Source organism: Mesoplodon mirus, assembly GCF_964341445.2.
Source record: "Mesoplodon mirus genome assembly, chromosome: 3".
Classification (NCBI taxonomy): Eukaryota; Metazoa; Chordata; class Mammalia; order Artiodactyla; family Ziphiidae; genus Mesoplodon; species Mesoplodon mirus.
The window spans coordinates 198014274-198027336 of NC_138978.1; the positions used below are offsets into that span (position 1 = coordinate 198014274).

The 13063-nt window shown below is 63.5% G+C and overlaps 1 protein-coding gene across 1 annotated transcript in view; it reads right to left on the reverse strand.

Annotated features, from left to right (window-relative positions):
* Positions 1-13063, reverse strand: part of CACNA1S (calcium voltage-gated channel subunit alpha1 S) — a gene marked incomplete at both ends in the record, with an annotated part of 60742 nt that overhangs the window by 14692 nt on the left and 32987 nt on the right. The window contains 11 exons of the mRNA XM_082614751.1: positions 2711-2794; positions 3446-3556; positions 4836-4994; positions 5402-5603; positions 6019-6165; positions 6382-6434; positions 8466-8573; positions 8833-8920; positions 9333-9439; positions 10621-10680; positions 12541-12670. Coding sequence (XP_082470877.1) covers positions 2711-2794; positions 3446-3556; positions 4836-4994; positions 5402-5603; positions 6019-6165; positions 6382-6434; positions 8466-8573; positions 8833-8920; positions 9333-9439; positions 10621-10680; positions 12541-12670 — 1249 coding nt within the window. The remainder of the gene's footprint in view (positions 1-2710; positions 2795-3445; positions 3557-4835; positions 4995-5401; positions 5604-6018; positions 6166-6381; positions 6435-8465; positions 8574-8832; positions 8921-9332; positions 9440-10620; positions 10681-12540; positions 12671-13063) is intronic.

The following is a 13063-nucleotide window of genomic DNA, read 5'->3' on the forward strand; positions in this document are numbered from 1 at the left end:
ATCTTATATATAAAAAAAAAGGTTCTGAAGAACCTAGGGGCAGGACAGGAATAAAGATGCACATGTAGAGAATGGACTTGAGGACACGGGGAGGGGGAAGGGTAAGCTGGGACAAAGTGAGAGAGTGGCATGGACATATATACACTACCAAACATAAAATAGATAGCTAGTGGGAAGCAGCGCATAGCACAGGGAGATCAGCTCGGTGCTTTGTGACCACCTAGAGGGGTGGGAAAGGGAGGGTGGGAGGGAGATGCAAGAGGGAGGGGATATGGGGATATATGTTTACGTACAGCTGATTCACTTTGTTATAAAGCAAAAACTAACACATCATTGTAAAGCAATTATACTCCAATAAAGATGTTAAAGAAGAAAAAAACTGAAGGGGGTCTGCTACCCTCTAGTAACCGCCTCCCCCCAGACTCCGGCGAAGCTGTTTCCTGAACTGGCCGCCTTGATTTCCTGGCCCTGCAGCCCTGCTCCATCCTTGTAACTGGCTCCAGTCCCCCAGTCTGCTGTCTGTCACCCCGCAGCTCACGGATGGCTCTCTGGTCCCAAGCCCCGTGGCCTTGCCAGCTGGAATGCTGCGGAGCCTCAACCCCCCAGGCTTCGGCCACCCCCTCCCTTCCTTGATGGGGCGGCTGCCACCTTCTGGAGTCAGTGACCCTCGGTTCCTGGCCTGCGTTTCCAATGACGCGCGGCTCGTCCGCACACGCACACCAGCACCCAAACCCCAGCACCAGAGCAGAATCGTGGAGGCGGCCCCCCATCCTTCTTCTCCTTGGCACCTTCCTTCCCGGGGCCCGGGGCGGCACTCCCCTCGCCCCACTGCACCTCCCGGAGCCGTGGGCTCTCCTGCCCGTCCTCACGTCCACCCCGACTCTCAAGGAACCCCTCGTGCTCCAGGGGTGAACTGCCGTTCCCAGAGCCAGCCCTCCCCAGGACACAGGGTCTCCTGCCCTCTCACCCAAGGGCTTAGCTCCTGCCGTCGCCCCTGTACTGCCTGATCCTCCCATGAGCCCAGGGCGTGCTCTGATTTCTCCCATTTTCAAGAAGACTCTCGTAGGCTGCACGCTCTCCTCCACCTTCTAAGCCATTTCTCTCTGTAGCAAAAAGAGATAACCGTCCAGGCTCACAGCGAGGCCCTGCCTCTCCTCGGCCCACTCCAGCCGGGCGTCCTTCCCCGGATTCCCGGGTGACTGTCGGCCGGGCTCCCAGGAGGGACACCGACAGGCGCGGCCTCCGGACCTCCGCTCTCTAAATACCCTCTTCTCTCCGTGGCTGGCCTCACCCCCTCCCACGACTCTAAATGCCAGTTCCTCCAGTGGTCTCCGACTTAGATCCCCAGCCTGAGCAGCCTCTGCGCGCCAGGATCATAAATCCAAGCCTGCTGCGGTGTCTCCATCCGGATGCCCTGCAAGCGTCCTGAGTGGTCACGCCCCAAGCGGGACCCTTGGTGTCCGCCCCACGCCTGCTCCTCTGGGAGTTGGCACGTCACAGCAAATGGAAGCTCAGTTTCTTGGGCAAAATCCTTGTACTCACCATGGATTAGTTTTCCTCTCACCCTGAATCAAGTTCATCAGCAAATCCTATCAGCTCAGGGCTGCAAGCAGATCCAGCTGCTGGCTACGTCTCCTCCCCTGACCGCCCCCCGGGTGGCCCTTAGTGTCCCCTACAGCTTGCTGTCAGCACAGCAGCCCAAGGGATCCTCTGAGAACTGAGGTCAGACAAGGTGTAAACACCCCCGGGGCTCTCATCTCCCCCCAGGGTCAGAGGTGTGGCTCTCCAGGGCCCCCGCCCTCTCTCTGAGCTCACCTCACCGCTCACTCCTCACCCAGCCGCCAGGCCTCCCGCTGGTTCTCAGCCGGCCCGGGTGCTCCGAGCTCCCTACCCAGGCCTGCGCACTCCCCATCTCACCCCCCACCCCGCGCAGCCCACCCTGTGCTTCATGCAGGGCTGTGCTCAGTACCACCCGACGCTACCTCCCATTCCCTTCTCTCAAAGGCCCCACCTGCTTGAGTTTTCTTCATTACACGCGCTGGCCACACCGGCCACGCGACACGCGACAGATTGACTTGCACTGTCCGTTCGCACCCCCCCCCCGCCCCGCCCCGGGGCTCTTGTCCCTTGCTGTCCCTCTAGCCCGTGGGAGGCGCTCAGTACTTGAGGAGTCGATGACCCACCGCCTCCCAAACTGTGCCCCCTGCTTGCAGCCGCTCTCACCTCCGCCCTCCGCCTCCAGGCTAACGCTTTAGAAGCGTAGCTTTCACCCTTCCACGGCCCTGTTCACAGACCTCCGGCGGCGCCCACACTGCCGGCGACACGAGGTCTGCACGCTCGTGTGCTTCTACTAACCGGACCTCTCCGCGCGCCCCGAACCTTCTGTTTATTCGTCTCCCCCCTGCGCCCTTCCGGCAGCAGCCCTGCCTGTGTTGCTTGCTCCCACCTCCTTTTCCTTCAGGAACCCCTTCAGATGGCGCCACCTCCATGAAGCCTTCCCTGACCACGCCACCCAGGGACGACCTCTCCCTTCCACTGTGGCGCTTGCTGTGGGTTGCCCGGCGCACTCATTGCGCCTGGAATCTGAGGTGTCTGTCTGCTCTACAGGACTTGTAACCCGGGGTGACGGGCTGCACGCGCAGCGGGTACCCCGCAAGGGTCTGTGGCCTCAGCCCCACCCCCGCGATGGCTGTGCCCGCCCGATACTCACGTCAATCTCACTGAGGATGACGTCGATGATGCTGCCGATGACAATCAGGAAGTCAAACACATTCCAGGGGTCCCCAAAATAGCCCTGGGGGAGGGGCCCAGGGTGAGCTGTGCAGGGAGGGGCTGGGGTCCCCAAAATAGCCCTGGGGGGAGGGGCCTGGGGTGAGCTGCGGAGGGGAGGGGCTCAGAGGCCAGCAGAGTGCAGTGGTCCCTGTCGGGGGGATGCAGAACTGCAGGGCCAGGCAGGGCTGGGCCAAGATCCCACTTCCCACGGGTGTTCCGGGGCCCCACCCACTCCCGCTCCCCTCCCTCCAGAGCATAAAGTGGTCCAAGGGGAGGGCAGTGTGCTTGGGAACTCAGGATCTGGGGTCCTGGTCCACACGGGGAAGTCCTTCATCCCCCGCTTGAAGCCCAGTCCAGTCTGGGCCTCACAGGCAGACCTGACACGGGGGTCGTGGGTGGGGAGTGGACGTGGAACCCAGGACACAGCAGGATGCTCCCTGGCCCTGGGGGGCTGCTCTTCAGCGGCTTAAGGGAGAGGGGGCCACAAGACAGGCTCAAGGAAGGCGCGGGGGCGGGGCAGCCGCATCTAGTCCTGCGGTCAGTTCTGGCGGCCTGAGCGGCCTGCCTGCCCCGGGCTGAGCAGGTTGGGCGCAGAAATGCCGGAGGCAGGGCGTCCTGTAGGACGAGGCCGTGAGGGCTCCATGGGAAGGCCTCGTCCTGCCGCAGGACTCACCCTGGCCTTGAACGCCATGAGCTTGAGGACCATCTCCAGCGTGAAGATGGTGGTGAAGGCCACGTTGAGGATGTCTGAGATGTGGTCCATCTGCTCTGACTGGCTGTAGTGCTGTGGAGGCACAGGGAGGGGCTGGGGGCCGGCTCTGCCCCTTGGGGAGACACCCCCAGAGCCCTGCTTTCTTCCTCGGGGCCCGTGCCCACCTTCCTTTAACCTCAGAACACTAGAGCCCGCTCTGGCAACGTGCAGAATCCTACCAGATCCACGGCCACGCCCTCTCCCCTCGAAGGACCATGAGGGGAGGCGGAGGGGGCCGACCCTGGTCTTGTGAGCAGGGTTACCCACCCACGTCTGTTCCTGGAGGCCAGGAGGGAGGCCCCCCAGCAGGGCTCTGTGAGCGGCTCCCCCGAGCCGTTTGGGTATAGGACCGGGAGGGAAGACCCCTGGTTCGAGGCTGGGACCGCCACCACCTGCAGGTGGCACCTGAGATCACCAGGCTCCCGTGCCTGCAAGCTACCCTGGGACCCCGAGGCAGCCCCAAGCAACGCCCTCAGCCGCCTTGAGCCTCCCCTGTGACCCTCCTGAAATCGATGTCCTTGTAACAATTGCCAGGAATCTCTCACCCTTCTTAAAATAAAGTTGGCACGACCCCACTTCCTTCACAAAACCTTCCCAGGTAGTAGAAGGATCTGGCGTCTCCCTTGCCCCACCCCGTCTTGGCAAGGCTGCCTGATTCAGCTGCCCATCTCAGGCCCCCACGTGAGCCGTGGTTTGTGAGCCCCTGTCCACGCTGGGCCCGTTGGCTCCGCGACTCCCTTCCCAGACCCTCCCCACCGGCAACATGTGGTCGTGTCATTGCCAGTGGCTGGGGCTCCAGGGCCAGGGAGCCTTGCTGTGTGACCCCATTTATGTGGGGCGTTAGGGATCAGATGCTTGATTAAGGCTTGATAACGACGCTGCTGATATGACTTGTCTGTAAAGTGTGCTCATCTCCTCAGAGGCACCTGCTCCCCTTTTCTTGGGACTGGAGCTGACACTGCAGCCATCTGCACTGTCCAGATGAGCAACAGCAGAGGAGAACAGAGAAGATGCTCTGTGCTTCCCACACAGCCCCGTCCTCCCGCGCAGCCGTCTCCTGGCTCCAGAACAGCCACAGCCGCGTGTGCGCTTGAATTACGGCCGTAATGAACCGCTGAGTGCCTGGCACCCGGGCCTGCGTCCAGTCCACCTCCCTGCCCCACGTGGCACCTCAGCACAGTGCCTGGCACAGAGCAGGTGCCAGGAAGAGTCTACTGGGGGTAGTCAGCCTGGAGCCCCGCTCCCCCTACCCTGCCCAGGCCCTGGTCCGCTGGGCGCTGATCTCGGGGGGCCTGGACCCCGGGGGCCTTACCTGCATGCCCAGGCAGATGGTGTTGAGCATGATGAGGGCGAACATCAGGTATTCGAAGTAGGAGGAGGTGACGACGTACCACACCTGGTACTGGTACGGGTTTTTGGGGATGTAGCACCTCAGGGGGCGGGCCTTCAGGGCGTACTGCACGCACTGGCGCTGAGACGGGACACGATGGGCAGGTCAGTGCCCAGGGCCACCTCCCCCCCTTCCATGTCCACGCCCACAGGCTGGAGGGGCCCTGAATTCAGCAGGCCAAGGGCAGCTGTGGCCAAGGGCCTCTGCTGGGCCGTTGAGGGGAAGAGTTCCACTGGGCTGGGGTTCCCCTGGAACCATCACAGCCCATCTCTAGCACGGCTCTCAGCCAGCCCAGGGGCTCTGGGCATCACGGCGGGTCCACAGGAGACCCCACCCGACCACCGTGTGCTGCTTCAGGTGGGAGATGGGTCGGAGGTGGGGCTGGGCATCCAGTGGAGGGTCTGGGATCACTTCCTGCCCAAGGGCCCTTTTCCCTAGCCTGAGCCTCGGCCCGGTGGGTGGGAGGCCCGGAGCAGGTGGCCCAGCACCTGGTTCTTGTCCAGCTCGCAGTTCTTGTACTCGGTCTCCCCCTGCTCCTGGAAGGTGACGATGACGAAGCCCACGAAGATGTTCATCATGAAGAAGGCGATGAGGATGATGTAGATGATGAAGAAGACGGCCATCTCCACGCGGTTGTTGTACACGGGGCCCTTGTCCTCCTCGTGAGCGTCAATGGCCCTGTACAGCAGCCTGGGGTGGGCAGAGGACACAGGTGTGCTGGGCGGGGCGGCCAGGCAGAGCCAGGCCGGCAAGGGCGGGCTCGGTCCTACCGGCCGTGGGGAGCCAGGGGGCCCTCTGGACAGTCACGGGATGGAGGAGAAGGTAGGGGCCTGCCCAGAAAGGCTGAGCAGGCGGGGGCCTGCCTTCCATCCTCCGCGGCATGCGCTGGCTTCCCCCAATCACTCGGGCAGAGAGGCCCACACTGTGCCACCCCTGGTCGGGCTGTCTCTGGAGCGAGCGGTCAGCACCCCGGTCCCGTGCACACGCCACGAGAGCCAGGGTGGCTGCTGAGCCCCTGCGGTGCCTGGCGTGCTGCAGGGGCACGGGTGGCTCCCAGGCCCCTCCCTGGCCTCTGGCCGCATCTCTGGGCCCCGCCCTCACTCACTCAGGCCACCCCTCGAAGGTGGACACCGTGAAGAGTGACATCATGGCCGAGAACACGTTGTCGAAGTGGAAGTTGTTGTGTGTCCACTGGCGGGGACGCAGCTCGATCTGCGTGGGGTCCCCATCCTTGTACACATAGTAATAGCCCCTGAGGCGGGGAGGCACGGTCACCGCACTGTGCTCGCGGGTCCCCCTCCACGTCCTCTGGGCCCCGGGCGGTGAGTGTGGGGGAGGAGGGCAGGTCTGGACCGGGGACCCCTCCCGAGGTCACTCGAGGAAGGGGCTTCTGTGAGCCTGAGGGGCTCGGCTTCCCAGTACCCCCCGCGGAAGGGCCACCCTGCCCGCCCCCCGCCCCCCCACATACCTGCACTCCTCCTCTGTCATCTTGGACAAGTCATTGCAGCTGAAGAATTTCCCCTGCATCCAGGACGGAGGGAGGGAGACAGGTTGTCATGGAAACAGGATGGAAAGATGGGGTGGAAGGGAGGAGGGAAGGCAGGGCCCCAGGACAGTCTCCATCAGGTCACCGTTCCCTCAGCCACCCGCGGGCTCCCCGCCAGGCAGACAGCTGTGAGGCTGGGAGCCAGCTCCTCAGACGAGCTTTGCTGAGTGCCCCAGGCTGGGCCTGAGAAGGGAAGTACGGAGCCAGCTTGGCCTCTGCCTCCCGCTCAGGAGCCCCTGCCCCTGCCCGCACTGCTGGGCCCCCCCATCATGGAGCAAGAAGAGGGCTGCCCCCCACTTCCTTCTCAGGCCCTGGGGCGGTGCAGGGATGGAGCCCAGCTGGGCCCGGATGACACATCTTATCTCCAAGTTGACCAGGGGTCCCGGCACGCCCGCTCCCCCAAGGCTGAGTAGGGGAGCTCTGTGACCCTCTCTGCTGACTGCAGCCCAAGCAGTCTCTCCTTTGATTTACGTCACATATTGGGCGCCCACGGAAGATTTTGGTTCAACAAAAGGAGTTTGATGGCTAGGTCTGACTGTGGCTGAATTGTTTGAATCCATAGATGCTGGTCCGGGTCCCTCAAAGGTCAGGAGAGGGACATGCCTTGGCCAGGGACACAGGAGCAGCTGAAAGCGCGGCCACCCTGTCACTGCAGGCTCTTGCCGTCCCGACCACCTCCCCCTAATGTCACGGAGCAGAGGGTGGAGGTGAGGCAGGGGGCGTTGGGGGAGGAGCTGACAGAGGACACTGCTGCTACTGGGCAGGTTTTGGGGCACTTGAAACCAAACGCCCAATCTAGTATGGAAAGCAAATACAGTACGGACACACGTGACCAGTGCATTACAAATGTGATGTAAATGCCACCTGTACCTGGAGTTTGACTATGGTCTGGGCAGGACCCAGAGCCTAACACACACAGGGGGGTGGGGGTGGGGGAGCAGCTGCTCACTCATTCTTTCGGGGAGTGCGTCTTGGGGGCCCGGATGGGTTCCAGGGTGAGGATGAGTCCTGCAGAGACTCTGCCCTGAGGGGGTCCCAGGGCCCCCAGGCTGCAGAGGCAGAGGCTGGGGATGGGGCGGGGGGCGGCCCAGGCTGGAGCTGTGGGATAGGGCCGAGTGCAGGCCACTGTAAGCGGCTAAGCTGTCTCCGTCCAGACACCCCTCCCGCCCCTCCAGGACAGAGACCAACAGGACCCGGTCCCCTATAGGTCCTCTGGGAGCCCCACCCTGATGGCCCTCGCCAAAGCCTGCCCCTGCCCATGGAGAGGGCCTTGTGGGGTTCGCTCCATGGCCCCCTCAAGCCCTAGCAGAGGCCCGGGCCCAGAGGAAATGCTCCATAAATGTTTGTTGAATGAATGAGTGATTGTAAGATGATGCCATTGTATGTCTAAGAATGACTGAGGTTACATAATCGTGATGGTGCTTTGCAGGTGGGAGCACAGGGTCATGGAAGGAAGTGTCATGAATGTGGGTGGTGCCCTCAGGTGTCCGCGTCTGTGTCCTGCAGGTGATCTAAGAGCCAGAGGCATCCAGAGGTCGGCTGCACAGGAGAAGCTGATTGCCATGCGGGAACGAATAGCGGAGTTCTCCCAGGAAAGTGAGAACAGAAGCGGGGTGGCTCCCAGATGTGACACGACAGACCCCCACCCGCGGAAGCTTGCGGGAGACACACCTGTTGGCTCAGGGGGTGCAGAGGCTGGGGCGGGCGTGTCCTGGAGGGAGTGGAGAGCATGACAATGGGCTGGGTGCTGGCAGGCCCGGCAGGTGGGGGCCTTCATCCTGGAGAGCCAGCAAGACAGCAGGTGGCCCGCAGGGCCCCGGGGGCCAGGTGGGGTGTCACCTAGGAACCCAACTCAGGCTCTCCACGGCTTAGCCTTACCCCTATGCATTCAGGACATCTGCCTTCACGGTCTGGGGCTCCCCTCGTTTAGAGGGAAACAGACGGGCTCTTGCCTCAGCCCAAGAGCTGGAGCCAGAACTGGGGGAGTGAGGGCAGGAGGGGCTCACCTTGAAGAGCTGGACGCCGATGCAGGCGAACATGAACTGCAGGAGGGTGGTGACCAGGACGATGTTCCCGATGGTGCGGATGGCCACGAACACGCACTGCACCACGTGCTGGGGAGGGAGGCCCGGTCGGCACCTCTCCCCATCCCCTCGCCGGCCGGTGCCAGCCAAGGGGCCCCCAGGGCGCAAGCCTAGTCACCTCCCGGCTTGTTGGGGGCAGAGAGGGGGCTCATGGGGGCACAGCTGCCCAGCCACACCCCACTCCCATTGGGCAGAGGGGATGGGATGGGCCCGGCAGTGGCCGGGCTGACTGTCTGAGTGAGGCCTGGCAGCCCTGTTCTCCCCCCGGGGTCCCACCGGCCCCTCTCACCTTCAGCCCTTTGGCTCTGTTGATGGCCCGGAGCGGTCGGAGTACCCTCAGCACCCTCAGGATTTTCACCACGGAGATGGTGCTAGACCTGGGGGGCAGCCTGCTCAGCCCTCCGCCTGCCCCCAGCTCTCCGCACCCACGCCAGCTTCCCCCAACTCCCCTTAAGCTCCGCCCCAGGATAGAGGCGCCTCCCGGCCCCTGGGCTGGTTTCCTCCAGGGCTGCCCACAGACCCTGTCTCTCCATCAGACTGGAGCGCCCTGGGCACCGGGGCTGTGCTCCCTGTGGGGCTGTGGAGGGGACTCTCTGCTCCTGTCCACATCCCCCCTGGTCTCCAGCACACGCCCTGCCCACCTAGCCTTGTCACTCAGTCCAGGTGGTGACAACCCAAGGGACCCCCCACCCTGGCCAGTGGTCCCGAGAGACCGTCCCCCTGTGGCTCAGTGCCCACCGACCAACAGCGGCTGGGCTGCCACTCTGGGGCCCCGGCTGCCCCGCTCACTCGAGTCCCACGGAGATGAGGGACACGGCCACCACCACCAGGTCCAGGATGTTGAAGTAGTTGCGACAGAAGGAGCCCTTGTGCAGGAAGGCCCCGTAGGTGGTCATCTGGGGAGAGAGGTGGCATCCTGGGGTGGGAGGACCCTGGGGACACTCCTTGCTGGGTCCTCAGGGCACTGCCCTGTTCTCTGCACCCGCTTCTGGGAGCACTGGCACCTCTCACGGGCAGCGAGGCCAAGGGAGCCCTGGGTCTCCTTCCTTACCCAGCCACAGGGGGATGCCCTGCCCTCTGCTCTGCAGAATGATACAATTCTTCCTCCTCCTCCTCCTCTCCCTCCTCCTCCTCCCTGGAAAGCATCCTAGGCATGGTTGGGTCAGGCTGAACAGCCCGTCAAGGACTGAAGGCCTTGTCCAGGCAGCCGCCCCTGCACGCGTGCTATACCTCAGCCCAGAGGGGCCACTTTCTCCTCTCTGAGCACATCCCAGACATCGCTGTACAATGCGTTTGCATTGTATTGTCCTCCTTGACTGCCCCTGCTCTCTCTCTAATGAAGTCCTGTGCAATTTCAAGGCCTAACTCTAAGGTCACCACCTCCAGGAAGTCCTCCTGGACCTCAGGGAAGCCACCATCTCCCTCTGATCAATTTCTTTAATAATCGGGGCCCTGAAAGAAAGGACTGTCCTCACTTCACACTGAAGCCGGCTCTGGGCCTGCTCTCCCCTCACGGCTCCCTTCTCCCCTCCTGGTCCATGGAGGTGAAGGCTGGGGTTACAGGTTCCAGTCACAGATGGGAGGTCTCTGCCCCCAGACCCCATCCCCCACCAGTGATGGTGTGAGCCCAGTGTGTCCACCTTGAGAACAGGAGGGCAGCGGTGTGCTATGGACAAGGGGTGGGAGGGCCGTGAGAGGGCGGGGCTGCCAGAAACCCGCCCAGGGCGACAGCCACTTCTCTGGGATCCTAGGGGAGGCCTTTCAGTCGATGGTAACAAAGGCCCGGGAACAGATCACAGCTCCCGGGTCCATGCTTAGGCTAGTTGTGCCTTGACTGTGGAAGGACGTGCCCAAGGCTTCAGAGACACGCAGGGCGCTCTGCTGAGAGCCCCACAGGCTGCGGGTTGACTGTACCTCATGCCTCCACACCCCCACCTGCTTGCCCGCTCACACCAGCTCATGCTCATCCCTCCTCCCTGCAGCCCAGCCCCTGGTGAGCACAGCCTGTGTAAGCAGCAGCCACGGCAGGTCTGGCCCATGGCCTGGAGATGCCCTTCTGCTCACAGCCTTCACTCACCTTGAGCACAATCTCCACAGTGAAGACAGAGGTGAACACAATGTCAAAATACCCAAGGATCTGGTGACAGGGCAGAGGTCAGTGAGAGGAGGGGCAGAGCAGTGATACCATCACCACCATCACCATGGCCACCACCATCCCCACCGTCACCACCACCATCCCCATCCCCGTCACCACCCCCACCACCATCACCACCATCACCATGGCCACCACCATCCCCACCGCCATCCCCATCCCCACCACCATCCCCATCCCCACCGCCATCCCCATCCCCACCACCATCCCCATCCCGACCACCATCCACATCCCCACCGCCATCCCCATCCCCACCGCCATCCCCATCACCACCGCCATCCCCATCCCCACCACCATCCCCATCCCCACCGCCATCCCCATCCCCACCGCCATCCCCATCCCCACCGCCATCACCATCCCCACCGCCATGCCCATCCCCACCGCCATGCCCATCCCCACCACCATCACCACCATCACCATGGCCACCACCATCCCCATCCCCACCACCATCCCCATCCCCACCGCCATCCCCATCCCCACCACCATCCCCATCCCGACCACCATCCCCATCCCCACCGCCATCACCACCATCACCATGGCCACCACCATCACCACCACCATCCCCATCCCCACCACCATCCCCATCCCCATCCCCACCACCATCCCCATCCCGACCACCATCCCCATCCCCACCGCCATCCCCATCCCCACCGCCATCCCCATCCCCACCGCCATCCCCATCCCCACCGCCATCACCATCCCCACCGCCGTCCCCATCCCCACCACCATCACCATCCCCATCACCACCACCATCCCCATCCCCACCGCCATCCCCATCCCCACCGCCATCACCATCCCCACCACCGTCCCCATCCCCACCGCCGTCCCCATCCCCACCACCATCACCATCCCCACCGCCATCCCCATCACCACCGCCATCCCCATCCCCACCGCCATCCCCATCACCACCACCATGCCCATCCCCACCACCATCACCATCCCCACCACCGTCCCCATCCCCACCACCGTCACCATCCCCACCGCCATCACCATCCCCACCGCCATCACCATCCCCACCGCCATCCCCATCCCCATCGCCATCCCCATCCCCATCCCCATCACCATCCCCATCACCACCACCATCCCCATCCCCACCGCCATCCCCATCCCCACCACCATCACCATCCCCACCACCGTCCCCATCCCCACCGCCGTCCCCATCCCCACCACCATCACCATCCCCACTGCCATCCCCATCACCACCACCATCCCCATCCCCACCGCCATCCCCATCACCACCACCATGCCCATCCCCACCACCATCACCATCCCCACCACCGTCCCCATCCCCACCACCATCACCATCCCCACCGCCATCACCATCCCCACCGCCATCCCCATCCCCATCGCCATCCCCATCCCCATCACCATCACCATCCCCACCGCCATCCCCATCCCCACCACCGTCACCATCCCCACCACCGTCCCCATCCCCACCACCGTCACCATCCCCACCGCCGTCCCCATCCCCACCGCCATCCCCATCCCCACCACCATCCCCATCCCCACCACCACCACCATCCCCACCGCCATCACCATCCCCACCGCCATCCCCATCCCCACCGCCATCCCCATCCCCACCACCACCACCATCCCCACCATCCCCACCCCCACCCCCACCCCCATCACTGATAATATCCAGCACCCAGAGCCCTGCAGGCCGAGTGCTGTGACAACACTGTCCAGAAAGAGGGGGTGGGCAGCCTTGGCCCCCCAGGGATTTAAACTCTAAGCCACTCTGGTCCCTGTAGCCACAGAGAGGACACAGTGAGCTCTGGGCATCAGGGTGAGCCATGCGGGTGACTGAGGCTGGATGAGGGCGGGTGCCGAGCTGGCTGCCGTCACCTGGTTCCTCACGGACTCAGTCCGGATGGGGTCCTCAGCAGCCAGCGCGGCACTGCTGAGCAGGATGAAGAGCAGGATGAAGTTGGTGAACCAGGTGGCGTTGACGATGCGGTGGCACAGGACGCGGATCCTGGGGGGGGCGGTGGGAGGGTCGGGAGGCTGTGAGCCGGGCGTTCAGGCCTCACCGGCCTCCGTCGCTGGATCCCTCCCTCCTGGTCAGTGGAGAAGGACAGCCTGCAACCGGGTGGTCTCTGGCTGGCCTTGCAGGGCCCTGTCCCACCTTCTGTTCCTGCAGCCCCAGTCCCATCCCGCACAAGCCCTCCCCCAACGCTCCACCCCATCCTGCGGCATCCCCACCAAGACAACGGGACAGGCCCATCTCCATCCCTGAGGCCGACAGCTGAAACTCCATGGGGACTACAGTCTGTATTTTAAAGGTGTAAAATTGTGAAGCCTGTGAGAGCTACAGCTTATCCCCTTGTCCTGCTCTTGGAAAGGAGCCCAGAGATGTGACCCCCCTTAG